At 40.1% G+C, this 15,673-nt stretch overlaps 1 protein-coding gene across 7 annotated transcripts in view; it reads left to right on the plus strand.

The window, feature by feature from the left end:
* Positions 1 to 15,673, plus strand: part of ATRN (attractin) — a 162,104-nt gene that overhangs the window by 129,628 nt on the left and 16,803 nt on the right. For 5 of the 7 annotated variants that reach the window (XM_082428903.1, XM_082428896.1, XM_082428899.1 and 2 more), the window contains one exon: positions 12,655 to 12,733. In XM_082428903.1, coding sequence (XP_082285029.1) covers positions 12,655 to 12,733 — 79 coding nt within the window. The other 2 variants (XM_082428897.1, XM_082428901.1) reach the window with 2 other exon arrangements.

Below are 15,673 nucleotides of genomic sequence, written 5' to 3' on the forward strand. Positions count from 1 at the left end.
TGGATTTTGAGTATGTTCAACCTTTAGAGGCATCTGTGTCAGTGGCTTACACTCTTTCTTGATTTTTCAATTCAGTTATCTTTTGATGTCCTACTGTAGAAAGATTTATTATCTTATGTTACCTCCGCCAGGACCCCCCCACACACTATAAACACATAGAAATTCCCCTTCCTCCCACTCGTGTAATATAGTTACATCACAATGTTTGGCTAAATCAGGAGTCCCTATTTATGTTGTTATAATCATAAAAAACCTGTTTGCAGCTGAGTTGAACTATAATTATACTTCCCCATTTTTTGGGTGGGGGAATCACTCTTTGCTTATCCTAAATGTAATATTTGCCATATTTGGGGTTTTTAATTGTTTGGTTTTCTATGTAGCTACCCCTGATTTACCCCTATACTCTGACAGAATTGAACAATCTCTCAGTAGGGTCAAACACAAGCAAGTACTCTCCTGGTTTTAGTTTTTCTTGGAGATTTCTGCCCTAGAACCCTAGCCTGCTGCTTCCAAGTGCACTAGTTGTTTTTGAGGCCTGCTGCACAACTGTCATCTTGGGAATTTCTTTTGCCTTCCTCTTATATTAAAGTCTCTGTCTCCTCGATCCCATGTCTTTGTCTCCCTGTTTATTCCCTCCTTATATTGGGGCACATTCTCCAGGAAGTTTCTAAGACAAGGTACGTGTGGAGGTAACTTTTCTATGACCTTCCCTGTCTGAAAATGTTTTAATTTTACCCTCACATTTGATTGAAAATTCGAATACAGAATTCTAGGTTAGAAACATCTTCCATTAAAATTTAGAAGGCGCAGACTTCCCTGATGGTCCAGTGGTTAAGATTCCACACTTCTGGGCTTCCCTGGTGGCTCAGTGGTTGAGAATCTGCCTGCCAATGCAGGGGACATGGGTTCAAGCCCTGGTTTGGGAAGATCCCACATGGCGCGGAGCAACTGGGCCTGTGAGCCACAATTACTGAGCCTGCGCGTCTGGAGCCTGTGCTCCGCAAGAAGTGAGGCCGCGATAGTGAGAGGCCCGCGCACCGCGATGAAGAGTGGCCCCCACTTGCCGCAACTAGAGAAAGCCCTTGCACAGAAACGAAGACCCAACACAACCAAAAATAGATAAATAAATAAGCCTACACCTTTAAAAAAAAGAATGAGCTTGTAAAAAAAACAGATTCCACGCTTCCAGTTCAGGGGGCATGGGTTCAATCCCTGTTTGGGGAAGTTCCACATGCTGTGCACCATGGCCAAAAAAAAAAGTATTGAGAAGGCATTTTGCTGTTTCTTCTTGTTTCTAGTATTAATATTCAGAAGGTTAGTGCCATTATAATAACCACTCCTTGTATGGGATCTGTCTTCTCTCTTTAAAAAAAATATATTGAAGTATAATATAAAATTACAGAAACACTTAGAAATCATTAATGTCTAGCTCAGTGAATTATCACAAATTGAACATGCTCATGTAACCACTACCCAGGACAAGAGTTTTTTTCCCCCTAGGGTATTACCAGTACCCAGTGTCCTTTTTGACCCATCTCCTAGAGAAATGGAAATAAAAACAAATAAACAAATGGGACCTAATGAAACTTAAAAGCTTTTGCACAGCAAAGGAAACCATAAACAAGACTAAAAGACAACCCTCAGAATGGGAGAAAATATTTGGAAGCAAAGCAACTGACAAAGGATTAATCTCCACAATATACAAACAGCTCGTGCAGCTCAATATTGAAAAAACCACAGATTTAAGGCATGTGGGATCTTCCCGGACCAGGGCTCGAACCCGTGTCTCCTGCATTGGCAGGCGGATTCTTAACCACTGTGCCACCAGGGAAGCCCAGATGGTCCTTAATTTGTATTGCCAATGTCTTTGCATTTTTCTGTGATACCTCTGGGATAATTTTTATCCTAAAATTGCTATATCAAAATGCAAAAACACTACCAAATAGCCCCTCAGAACAGTTGCATGAATTTACACTTCTACAGCAGGAATGTAATTTCTCTTACTATTTCTGCCTATTTCTCTTACTACCATTAACTATTTTTCATTATTTTTAATTTTGCCAATCAGGGAGGTGTCATTGGTACCTTGTTTTAATTTGTATTTGTTTATAAATGATATTTACTAATCTCTTATACCTTATAGTTCTTGTTTTGAATTATCTGTTTGTATCCTTTGCTCATATTTCTATTGGGATGTTCACCTTTTTCTTAATGAAGTTTAGGACCATCTTTTAACCCTATTTATGGTATTTTTCACCAAGCAGATGTGTCAGTTTTTTCCTTTATTTTCTTCATGAGCATTTTATCTATTGTTATTTTTTTTTTATTTTTAGGTGTTCCTTTATCTATCTTGAATCTATTTGAATTATAGCTTTACTATATTTCCATATAGATAGGCTTCAGAAACTTGTCAATGAATGAAAGCAGGATATTAATTACCTCAACTCCAAAGCCACACCATCCACTAGGCCAGGAATTCACTCTCTGTTTTATTTTTCAGAGTATGCCCATCTTAGCTCATTGGAGCTCTGTCCTAAATGATGCAATGCCAGCAATATGGAATGCTGGAAATGTGATTACACTTTCTCCCATTCACAAGGAGGTATCTTCTTTCCACAGAAATATAGATTTCAAAAGGAAATTGCCCTCTCTAATGTTAACCACAGAAAAATTAAAATCTCAAAATCTTTTCCCACCCCTCCCAACATTTTTTTATTATGCTCACTCACTGACACCAACCATCTTCCACAGTTCCTCCAGAGTGGAACCAATGAATCCTCCTATATTCTTGCAAATTCAATATTTCTTGAATCTTTGCACTGTGACTTCCACCAAATTATAAGTCCCTCCAAGATAGTTGTCATCCCCTTCCTTTTTGGCCATGTGAGCAGTGGGGCTTGGGAGGGTGACACACTTAAATAGTTCTCCTCTGCATTTGCCTCAGGGGTACTTAGCTGATCCCACTGACCTGTCATATTCTTACTCTTTCAGAACCCAGCCTGTCTGCTCTATGAAGTCTTCTTCTGGCACATTCACCCCATAGTCCACGTCTTCTTGGACTCCACCCTACCCATGTTTTTATTATACCACGTAATCACGCTTTAATGCAGTTATTTAACAGTCTAGCACTTAAGGGCAGCCTATATACAAATGAACCTGTAATTTGACATGCGAAGATGAACAGGGCTAATTAGAGGCCTCTCCTACAAGTTTTAAATTGGGTTCTGAGAGCCTGAAACAGTTCTCGTATGACTCTCAGCACTAACTATACTTTAGAATTCACCTGAGGAGCTTAAAAAAGAAGCAGCAGCCTGGGCCCTGCCCCCAGAGATGCTGATTTAATTAGTCTGGTATGGGACCTGATCATCATGGTATTTTAAAGGCTTTCCAGTGATTCTTATGTTCAGCTGGCATTAAAAACCCCTGAGTTAGCTGAAAGTTGTGTGGATTCAGGGGCTGGGGCAGTATTACATCCATCCATATGCAAGCTAAAGCATAGGAGGTCAGATGGAAAAGAAGATCATTAACTACTGAGAGGATGTGAGCATGGCTTCAGCTGACAGCTTCATGATTCCTGTTCCTGCAAGAGCAGGTGGCTTTAGGGCTCTGAGAGAGCCCTGTAATTATTCCCCCCCCACCAGCCAGTGACCACCACCTGGGTAGAGGTTATCTGGAATTTAAATTCTAGACTGTAATTATTTTACATAATATAGGAACAGTTTTTTTAAGTTCTACTGGTTTTTTCTTGCACCATTGAATGTGTCCCATGTCTTGTCCTTTGTTGGATGTTGTTGTTATGCAGAACTATATCCTAGAGTCATTCTCTCAGAAAAGATCTGAGAAATAATTTGATACTTGGGAAGGACCTTTTATAAAGTCTGAAGACTGGAGTCTTGAGTTTTGCAACATTGTCTTCTATTTCTTTGTTTCCTCACCTTTAATTCTATTTGCTTGCATTCTGGACTTCTCTAGTAGATGAATGAGTACAGCTTTGGATCTGTCCTCCATATTTCTTAACTGAACTCTCATTTCTTTTTCATTTTCCTTTGCACTACATTCTAGATGAGCTCCTCAGCTCATTAATTTAGTCTAGTGTTGGGTCCATTTTTTTTGTTGAGTCATCTGATTAGGTTTTTTTATTTTAACATTTGCATTTTATTTCTAATATATGTTCCTTGTAGCCTTTTTCAATTTTATGAATGCAGTTTACTTTCATATTCCTTTGTGAGATTAATAAATATTATTATTTTATTTTGAAGTCTTATTTTATGCTATTAATAATTGTCTCCTCAGATGCTGTTTGTTGTTGTTGTTGTTTGGTACCTCTCTTTCACAATGCTGGTTTTCCTCAAAATGTCTGATTTTTGGTTATGTTGAAGATTCTGTGTTTACCTGTGTATGGTTGCCATTTCTGTCTGTCACAGCCTCCAGTGAGTATGGAGTATGGAGGCAGAGTGTGCTGCTGGGTTAGGTATATTGTTAGTTGGTCTTCTGTATGAGAGAGTATCCATCCTGCCTGGCCTCTCTGGCCCCAGGACCAGAGCTCACTGCCTTAGTTGCTCTCTTCCATTGCTCAGCACAAGCAGGGAGGAGGGAAGAAGCCATCTGGTGTGGCCGCTCTGAATGCAGCTCCCCCCCAGCACTCTGGCAGTTCTCCAGAACCCCCTCCCTCCTTGTATCCATATACTCTAGACTGACTGACTGACTGACTTCTTCCTTCCTTCCTCCCTTCCTCCCTCCGTCCCTCCGTCCCTCCCTCCTTCCCTCCCTTCCTTCCTTCTCTCTCTCCCCCCCTTTCCTTTCCCTCTCTCATACACTCACTCTCTCTTTCTCTCTCTCTCTCCTCCTCCCTCCTTCCCTCCTTCCCTCCTTTCTTCCTTCCTTTCTTTTAATTTTTAGAGACTTTATTTGTTTAAAGCAATTTTAGGTTTACAGCAAAATTGAGAGGAAGGTACAGAGATTTCCCATATACCCCCTGCCTCCACACATGCATAGCCTCCCCCATTATCAACATCACTTGCCAGAATTACACATTTTTTACTAAAGATGAACCTGCACTGATACATCATAATCATCCAAAGTTCATAGTTTACCTTAGGGTTCGCACTTGGTGTTGTACATCTGTGGGGTTTGGACAAATGTATAATGTCATATCCATTGTCATAATATCAGAGTATTTTTACTACCCTAAAAATGGAGCCCCTTTTTTACTTTTTAGCTGTCTCTAATCTGGCTTCCATCCCAACACCCCATCTAATTATTTTTTGTTGAGGGAAGCTAGCACATCTCTATTGCTAAATCCAAAAGTTAGTCTTTAGTTCTTATAATTTTGGCTTTGCAACAGTATCAGTCAACTGATCACCCCATCAGTGAGACTCTTCTTGCCTTTTGTGAGTCCATACTGCCCTGAAGCTGCTCTTTCTTGGCCTTCCTTGCTGAACTATCTTTTCTATTCAACTTCTCATTGTTGCTATTCTTCCAGAGCTTGACCCTGGCCATCTCCTTACTCTGTATTCTCTGATTGAAGTCTGCCATCCCCATCTGCAGCATAACATGCCCAGAAATGAACTTTCTGATCCTTCCTCACCAGTCTTCCCCACATCACTAATTGGCAAATCATGCTGCTGGTTCCAAGTCACTTCTTTCCCTTTCACACCCAACAGGCATTCCGTCACCACATCCCAGCAGTTACAGTTATCAACCTGCCCTACCTCTACTCCCCACCCGAGCCCTAACCATCACAATCTCGCCAGGACTATTTCAGTTGATTTTGGCTCCTTTACAACCCACAAAAAGTCCAGAGGAGACCTTTAAAATCATGAATTAGTTTGTATCTAACCACTTATCTCATATCTAGTGGCTCTGCATTGTATCTAAAATAAAAACCAGGGTCCTGCATGAACTGGCCTCTGTTCACCTCGCCACCTTCACCTTACGCTACTCTCTTCTGCATTCCCATTACATGAGCCTCCTTCTGTTTCTTAGAAAGCACCAAGCTCCTTCCCACCTCATGGCATTTGCACATACTTTTCCTTCTTTCTGGAACGCTCTTCTCCTTACCCTTTACCTGTATACTTTTACCCATTGCTTTGTTTTTCCAAACAAAAACCAATTCTCTGACATCAACTGACTGTCCTACAATTCAGTTCTGACACTAACCACGTGGAATCAGTGCACACCCCACAGGTTAAGGGCTCAGTCCAACAAGACTGCTCCTACTTCAGACGTCAACCACAAATGGGTCCCAAGGCTACCCATACTTCTGCCTGGCCAAATACAAGTTTGGGTTGTTCCTGTGACCCCTCTCAGATTCAACAGTTTGCTGTTGCCTCACAGAACTCAGGAAAACACTATATTTAAAATTGCAGGTTTATTATAAAGAATACAACTCAGGAACAACCCAGTGGTTGTTCAACAACCCAGAGATGCATTGGGCAAGAGGGAGAGCACAGAGCTTCCATGCTGTTTCTGGGCATGACACGCTCCCAGCACTTCGATGTGTTCACCAACCCTGAAAGCCCCCCAAACCTCGTCATTCCATATTTTTTCAAGGTTTCATTGAGTAGGCATGATTGGTGAAATCACTGGTCATTGGTGATTGAATTCAATCTCCAGTCCCTCTACCCTCCTGTGGAGGGGAGGTGCGCTGGGGGGCTGAATGGTCTAACCCTTTAATCACATGATGATTTTTTCTGGTGGCCAGCCCCGTCCAGAAGCTATTTAGGTCCTTCCCTCCCATGAGGGGAGAAAAGACACTCCTGAATTACATCTCCATAAACATGTTATAAAAAATAGTTAATTCAGACTCAAAACCACTGTCATTTTTTTATACCCTTCTGTATTATATAAATTACTTTGTGTAGAAAACTGGTAAAGATACATTTTAAAGATTTTTTAAATCAAAATTAAAAGATAGTTTCTTCCTTTTTAAGGCTGAGTAATATTCTCTGTAAAGATAAACCACAATTTGTTTATCTGCTCACCTCCTGATAGACATTTGGGTTGTTTCCAGTTTTTGACTATTACAAATAAAGCCATTATGAACATTTGTGTAAAAAAGAGGGGAGAGGATGCTCCTATCACATAGGAGATTTCAAGGGTTTTAGGAGCCCTGTGCCAGGAATTCGGGACAAAGACCATATGTATATTTCTTACTATACCACACTCATCCGTCAAATTTCGGCACAGTGTCACTTCCTCCAAGATTCCATCAGTGAACCCCCAAACTAAATTCTCTCCCTTTGTTCTACCCTCCCATGGAACTGTATTATTTTTCATCACGGTACTTATCACAGTTCTGTACTTGCGTACTATGTGTCCACAGTTAGACTCTAAGCTTCAGGAGAGCAGATACAGTGTCTCTTTTGTTTACCCCTGTATACACACACACTTTCAGCATCTAGCACAGAGTCATGCTCCAATATATGTGGAAAGTAAAGCAGACCTTCAGGAGAAGTGCAGAGCCATGAGGGACCATAGACACCAACCTCTCTGAGGGGAAAAAAGCTCGTGGTGCTGCTGATAGGAATGCAGAGGTCGTGTGCTAACTCAGTAGCTCCAATTAGCAGGTATGTTATGTTCTTGGACCATGTGTACAGAGTGAGGTGACTCAGCTGCCAAGTACCAACCCAGTGAGGATTAGTCACCTCAGCTGATTGGTGGAAGACTGAATGACACCATCAGAATCGATCAGGGACCACAGAATCTTGTGTAGAAAACAAGGACAGATGGTGTTCTCATCACTTCTCCCTTTTTTTGAATGTGGGAACCTTTGGAAAAGAATGCAGAACTTTGGTATCTAATGAGAACCTACTGTATAGCTCAGGGAACTCTACTCAGTGCTCTGTGGTGACCTAAATGGGAAGGAAATACAAAAAAGAGGGGATATATGTATACGCATAGCTGATTCACTTTGCTGTACAGTAGAAGCTAACACAACATTGTAAAGCAACTATACTCCAATAAAAATTAACTTTAAAAAATTAAACTTAATTTAATTTCCATTAAGCTTCCATTGAGTTCAAAGACAATAAAATAAAGGACTTTTGCTAAATATTAAAAAAAAAAAAGAATGCAGAACTTTGGTTTTTCTGGATTTTGTTTAGGAAGTAGAAATGATGAGCTTTTAGCTGAGAATGGAGTCCTTTTCATGAGCATGAGGAAGAAAATATTTTCCCAGAGCAAGTTAACCAGGTCCAAAAGGATATACATGAAACATAAGGAGAGAAGGAAAGGTATACAGATAATCCTAAGCACTGAAGAATAGCTCATAGAATACAGAAGAGAGAATTAGAGTTGAGGTGGGGGTAGAAGCGGGTAGCTCAGTGATTCAAATGAGAAAATATCAGTGTGAGATAAGTTAGAAAAGGACTCCCAGACTTGGGCACAGTGAAGAGTAAACTCTAGATCCTGATAAATCCTTGGGCCCAGTGAATAGTAAACTCTAGATCCTGATAAACCCATTAAGCCCTCTTTGTGTCTTAATGAGATGCTCTCCCAGACTCCAGTAGGAGCCTTGTGTGTATAAAGAGGGAAATAATAAGACCCATTTGCTTGCTTTCTCTGAAAATCAAATGAGGTGATGCATGTGAAAGAGCTTTGTATCTGGAAGTGATGTGGTAGTGTGGTCAGGATAATGATTATTAGTAGAAGAGGGAGAGACAGACTAACACTCTGTGAAAATCTGTGTGACTGGAGTTAGAGGTGCCTTAGAGGATAACTTTTGGGTGAGAATAAAAAGGAGAAGCAGGGGATGTCCAATAGGAGGCACTGACCAATAGGAGGGACTGTAATTGGAATTTCTGATATTGGCAAGGTATGTTTTTGTAAAACTTTTAATTATCTGAACTTCTGCTAAGGTCCTTGCCAGATTGACAGCAGACATTTTGACACATCCATGTCTTGTTGATCATTTCATTTTCCAGAAGATGGAAATGATATGGGGTCCTACCACTCTGGATCTAATTCAAACCAGAATGGTGAAGTGCACATCACAGGAACTTGGGAAGAAGCAGCAGTGTCTCTGTGTTTAGATTGGTTGGGAGGTCAAGGCCAGGCCAAGAAATGAATATGTAGTTTTTTTGTTTTTATTTTATTTATTTATTTATTTTTATTTTTGGCTTAGACGGGTCTTAGTTGTGGTGTGCAGGCTCTCTAGTTGTGGCGTGGGCTCAGTTGTTGCAGTGCGTGGGCTTAGTTGCCTCGCGACATGTGGGATCTTAGTTCCCCGACCAGGGATTGGACCCACGTCCCCCGCATTGGAAGGCGGATTCTTAACCACGGGGCCACCAGGGCAGTCCCGAATATGTAGTTTTAGAAAGGCTAGACTTGTAAGGGCAGGAAAAGGAAAGTTCAGTACACTCTCAAAAGTATCATTCTACTTACACAATTACAGTTAAGCTGGTGAAAAACATCCCCAAACACAGAGCTCTCAGAAAATATTGTGAGTTTTCAAAGATATATATTGATACAAAAGATGGAAAGAAAGACCTAGAGTCAAGACATGGATTTCTGAGCATAGTCTCAGGAAAGTGTAAGCCTCTGATAAGCAGGGGCAGGTTTAGGACAAAAAAGGACAAAGGATTCTTGTTTTTTCCTAGGTACAGAGCTGAAAAGAAGTGAAAGACCCTTAGCTTGGGGCCAGTGTCCCTGTGTTGAAAGAGAGAAATACACTTCTTTAAGAATGATCTTTGAATGCCATAGGAAAATGTTAAGAATTGCAAGGCTGAGTAATGAACATATAGAGATTCACTGGATCAGTCTCTCTTCTTTTGTGTATGTTTGAAAATTTCCATGATTTTTTTAAAAATTACATTTGTATTTAAAACTATAGAAAACAATTGATAAGAGGAACTGCAGTAAGATGAACACTGAGTCACAGCCCCACCTGTACCCAGATTAGTGGTAGGAAAAAAAAGAAGGGAGGGGTATCAGGAAGTGCCACCTTTTTTGAAATAACTAGTAAATTCTTCATTGTTGTGTTACCATTGTATGTCGGTATGCTGTTTGTGTCTCTCAGAAAAACTGGAACAGGTGGAAGGAACTGGGTTGTTGGTGTTTCTAACAGGTCTGCATTGAAGACAGAAGCCCCTCAGGGATAAGGGGCACAGACCTTCTGAGCTGCACTGTTTCACTGTTTCTGTGTTGAGGATAGTCCAAGAGAGGCCTCTGAGTGACACCAGACTCCTTGCCTCTGAGGCCAGCCCTGTATTCAGCTGCATCAGCAGCATCCTGACCAACTCATCTGTTTCATGTTCTTCCATGTGGATTTGCTGCCACCATGTGTTTATCTATTAGAATAAAAGTACCAGAAAGCAAGCTGATGGGGGGGGGCGGGAAGCAGGATTATGCATAGAAACCATGAAAGACTAAGAAGGTTACTCTTCTCAGACTCCCTTACTGCTTCTTCCTATTCTCCCCAACTTCTCAGTGTTGGGGTGCCCCTAAGATACTCTTCTCTATTTGTATTCATCCCCTTGATGACCTCATCCAGATTCATTACTTCAAATACCATGTATATGCTGATGACTCTCAAATGCTGTCTCCAGCCCAGACCTGGCAACCAGCCCCCAGGCTTATGTATCTGCTCACGACATCTCCCCATAGCTTTCAGGTAGATGTCTTAGAACTCAACATGTCTAAAACTAAACTCTCTGCTGTCTCGCACCTGCTCCCCCCAGAGCCTTCCCTGTCCAGGTTTGATGGCAAGTTCCTCAGACCCTGACTTCTCTCTTTTATACCCTACATCCAGCCCATCAGGAAATCCTATTGCCTTGACCTTCAAGTCATGTCCAGATTCCAAAGTGCTTTTCACACCCCTGCTACCACCATCCTGGTTTGAGCCGCCCTCATTTCTCACCTAGACTCCTGTTCTTTCTATTTCTGCATTGCTACTTTAATGGTCTCCTCAGCATAAATTAAATCATGACACTTCTCTGCTCAAAAACCTGCACTGGCTCATCTCACTCAGTAAAATCCAACACCATTATAATGCCTGTAGGGCCCTCGTGATCTGCCCTCTTCTTACCTCTATGTTCTTATCCCTGGCCTAACTTCCCCCCACCGCCCCCACTCTAGCCACACTGGCCTCCTGAGGTTCCTCAAGAAATCCCAGGCACATCCTTGTCTCAGGCTTTGCACTGGCTGACCCTGGTTGCCCAGGCACGTTTCTGCAGACCTTCACAAGCCTCCTCCCACACATCCTCTATGTCTTAGCTCAGATGTCGCCTTCTCAAGAATTAAGGCCCACCCACTCTGACCATTCTGCTTTAGAGTGCCACTGTCACTCCTGAACCTCTTTACCCTTATCATCTTTTTATCTGTGTAGTATTTACTCCCTTCTGACATGCTCTATAATTTGCTCACTTATTTTGTTTACTGTTTGCCTCCATCTGCTGAAATGTAAACTCCATGGGAAAAGTGGTCTTTTGTTCTGTTCATTGATGTATTCCATGAGCCTAGAACAGGACCTGCCTCAATAAAGTACTGATAAAAAGAAAAATAGAAACTGTCAGAAAGGAGGAAGGATCATCAGTGTCAGGACAGACGGGAGGCCCAGCAAGATAGGAACTGAAGACTCTCCACTGAGAACCTGGGGAGCTTCTCTTCTGTCAGGGGACCCATTGGAGAGGTCTGCACTCTGTGCCTCTTAGGGAAGTAATGGGCTGAGGGAGGCTTAATTTCTGTTTCTGAAAGGGCAGAAGCTCAGTCCTCCTAGCACCTTAGAGGGCCTGTCACCAGCCAGCTGTGGAGGCCTGTCTTCAGCGATCTGTGCGTTGAAGCTGCCTCTCGTAAAGCCAACCCCATACTGCAAACACAGAGCTCAGCAAGAGAGTACCCAACTACAGGGGCAGAGAGCCTTGTGTCTGCTTGTAACACTCTGGAACAGTACTCTGTAACAAGACCCTTTTACAAGTTAATGAGTGAAAATGCCAGTTTTAAAATTACTTAGCGGTTACTAAGAGGTTTATTTGTTAGGCTCATTAGTCCTTTTAATCAGAAGTCAGTCATTCTCTTTGCTGTCACAGTAGCTTTTCAAACCATTCGGTGCCTGGTTTAAGAGGCATTGAATGTTGAGAGAACATTGAAATCATTTGCAGTTATAAGACCACTGGGACTTCGTCTCTCCTAATACTTTTCAGAAAGTTTTTGGCTTGAATTTAGTTGTTTTATTTTATTTAAAAAATAAGTATTTACTTTGAGTATATATTACTACATATAAATTTATTGTTCCTTATGAAAAGCTGGTTGTTACTTTGTTAACTTTTCTCATTTTTTTAGACTTTACCAGTAGATTTTTGCTAATTTGATTAAATAGCATGCTTGTTACTTGTCATAATTATCATAGGATTGTTTTTATTATTTGGGATAAGCCATGATGGACCATTCTGATAAAGGCCGGCAGGAAATCAAGGCTCTCCTCTCAGAGTACCTTGTGGAGACAGTATTGTCTAGTGGTTGGGTCGGGAAGCCCAGCTTATCAAAGTCTTCTCACACTTTGTTTCCTATGAACCAGGACATGGTTGTGATGACTCATCAGAAAGGAGCTTGGAGTTGGTATTTGGGGGATTGTTTCCCTGCCTGACATGGGGTGTGGATGACAGTGTGCTGATTCTGGGGGTTGGGATAATAACTCAGTACTTTCCTTTCTCACAGTTGTTTCCTCTCTTTGCTCCTGGTGGCTGCTGTGGTTTGGAAGATCAAACAAAGTTGTTGGGCTTCCAGACGTAGAGAGGTAAGCCTCAGTGGTTAAAGATTAATGAATCCCTGTAAGAGCTTTTTCCTTTGTATTTCCCTTAAGCAAGTCATTTTTGCTATTTAGTGATAATTGATGGACATATCTATAGAGAGAGTAATGTATGGTCAGTAGACTTCAATCAGCGCTATATAAGCTATAGTTCATTCTGTACCACATGGTTTTAACTTTCTAAAAGGAAACTAAGAATCATATTGACTTACAGGTGTCAACTTTATCCTTCCTACCAGAAGCTGGTTCCTTAACTCAGGCTGGAGATCTGAAGGCTTAGTAGCACAGCCTTTACAGGAGCCTTTCATGAGGATGAGAGTAAAATCTCAAAAATTTCTCATTATTCAAGGAATGATAAATGTGTGTCTAATTAAGTATTTGCTTGAGTTTTATTTATTAATGAGTGTTGATTTATTTCCAGAGCTCCATTCCAAAAGTAATATTAATAAGTCCAGCAAATATTTATAATTGGCAAATCAAATAAATAAACTTGATGAAAAATTACAACACAAAAACTGTTTATTGCAACTTTCACTCTGCCTTTTAGTCATCATGTCTATTGCATTGTTGCTAAATAGAAGTGCACTAAGATCTAGACTTTGTGCTCTTTGGTTTTCTATATAAAACTTGATCTATAGACAAGATTTAGAAGAGAACAGAAATATCTAAAATCAAAATTCACAAACGTGCAGCACTGTTCATAGAACATTAGTGTCTGTAATGGGGTTAAGATAGGCTTCAGGATATGAGCCTCTTCCTGGGGGCCGTGACACCTTTTCTGACCCATGTAAAGGTGATGTTATCATAGAGGTAGTGTTACATCCTCTTTATTATGATTTTAAAAATTCAGTGGATAACATATTTAGAGGTTATTTTTCTTTTTAATAGCTCTATTACTAAGATATTTTAAAATCTCCACAAATAGCACAGTATTCTGAAAAAATATGTTATCCAAATGTGTAATAAAAAAGTGAGAAGCCATATAAACTAGTACCAAGGAAGGAATCAAAAACTTGTCAAAATATTACTCTCTCCACAAAGTGTATTAGACCCAAGGAGTTTCAATTTGAGATGAGCTTATGGAGATAATAATAGTCTATTCCTTATTGGATGCTTATGAGAATTAATTATTTCCAAAATATATAAACGGTTCCAGGGTAAAGGAAAAGATGGGAAGCTTAAAAGAATCCTGCTACATTTTATGCTTAGAAACCTTGAAACCAAAACCTGAGAAAGGTAGCACCAAAAAGTAAAGACCAGTTGTATAATGACTGTACGTGCAGCAGTCTAGTTTACCAGTGTAGAAAAGGGATCATTTCATACCAGAAAACCTACTAGGATATGTTATATCAGTGGGTAAAAAAATAAAACCTAAATTTTCAGTAGTGGCCAAGTAATCATTTAGTCATTTATTGATATTAACACTCATTCCTAGTTTAAAAACAAAACTCTTAGTAAACTCAAAAATAACACCTCCTCAACACTTTGAAGAATAACCAAATAACCAACATCACCCATGATGAAAAAATATAGAGGTACCCAATAAAATCCAGACAAGTTAGTCATATTAAGAACTGACATTTGAACACATACTCTATGACACTTGACATATTATGCTGTGCAGTATATCCGTTGCATAAGAACATCAGAATACACACACAAATATTCATAGGAGCCTGATTTTAAAAAGGCCAAAACAAAAACAAAAACAAAATAAAAAAAAAAAAGAGTCAAAAACAAGCAAACAAGAAACCCAAATCCTGGAAATAATTAAAATGTCCATTGGTAGGAAAATGGAAAAATTGTGGTGTATTCATATCAAGAAATGCTATATAGCAGTAAAAAAAAGAATGAAACACAGCTACACGCATCAGTATGACTGAATCTCACAAATACGTTGAGCAAAAAAAGAGTTGCAGAAGAATGTATAAATGTATATGCAATATTTTGATTTATAATATGGAATATATATTATTTAGTCTTTGTCCACTGTTCCTGGCACATAGTCCCCAAAACCCTGGAATTTCTTAAGTGTTAAGAATGATAACGGTGTTTTTTGTTATTTATAACAAGCCCCTTCCAACTACATCTGAGTTTATGTTAATGAGGGATACATCTGAGTTTATGTTAACGAGGGGATTTTTGGAAAGCCTCAGAGGATGGGGGCTCGTTGCCAAGGGAACCAACTGGGATTAGAAGGCTGGAACTTTCAGTCCTCCTCTGTACCTCCCAGGAGGGCAGAGGAGCTGGATGTTGAATCAGTCAGCAATGGCCAGAGATTTATTTAATCAATCTTGCCTACATAGTGAAGCCTCCAAAAAAACCCCAAAAGGCAGGATTTGGAGAGCTTCTGTGTTGATGAACACATAGAGGTTCTGGGAGAGTGGAAGCCCAAAGAGAGCAGGGAAGCTCCACAGCCATTCCCCATACCTTGCACGATGCATCTCTTCCATCTAACTCTTCCTGATTTGTACCTTTTCTAATAAACCTGTAAACTAGCAAGTAAAAAAAAAAAAAAAAAAAAAAAAAGAACTGACATTTGAGCATTTCTAAATTGTAAGCACTGTTGTAAGAGGTTTTATATAGATTAACTAATTTAATCCTCACAACAACCCTATAAAATAGTTAGTGACACTAGTCCTGTTTCACAAATAGAGGAACTGAGGCTCAGAGAAGCAAAGTAACTTACCCATCACCACACAGTTACAATAAAGACACCAAACTGGGCTTTAAACTTAGAACTTCTGTTTTCACAGACCATGTTTCTAATCACAATGTAGTCCCCATAGTCACTTACTTTTGTTCTGGGTATTCTAGACTCTGAACTAAGAGAAAGAGAAATAAGAAGTTTTGTTACTTTTGGAAAGGGAACAAAATCATTATTTTCATATAAGATGATTAAAACATCGTATAGATTTACCTGCATAA

This window comes from Balaenoptera physalus (assembly GCF_965194825.1).
Source record: "Balaenoptera physalus genome assembly, chromosome: 16".
Lineage (NCBI taxonomy): Eukaryota > Metazoa > Chordata > Mammalia > Artiodactyla > Balaenopteridae > Balaenoptera > Balaenoptera physalus.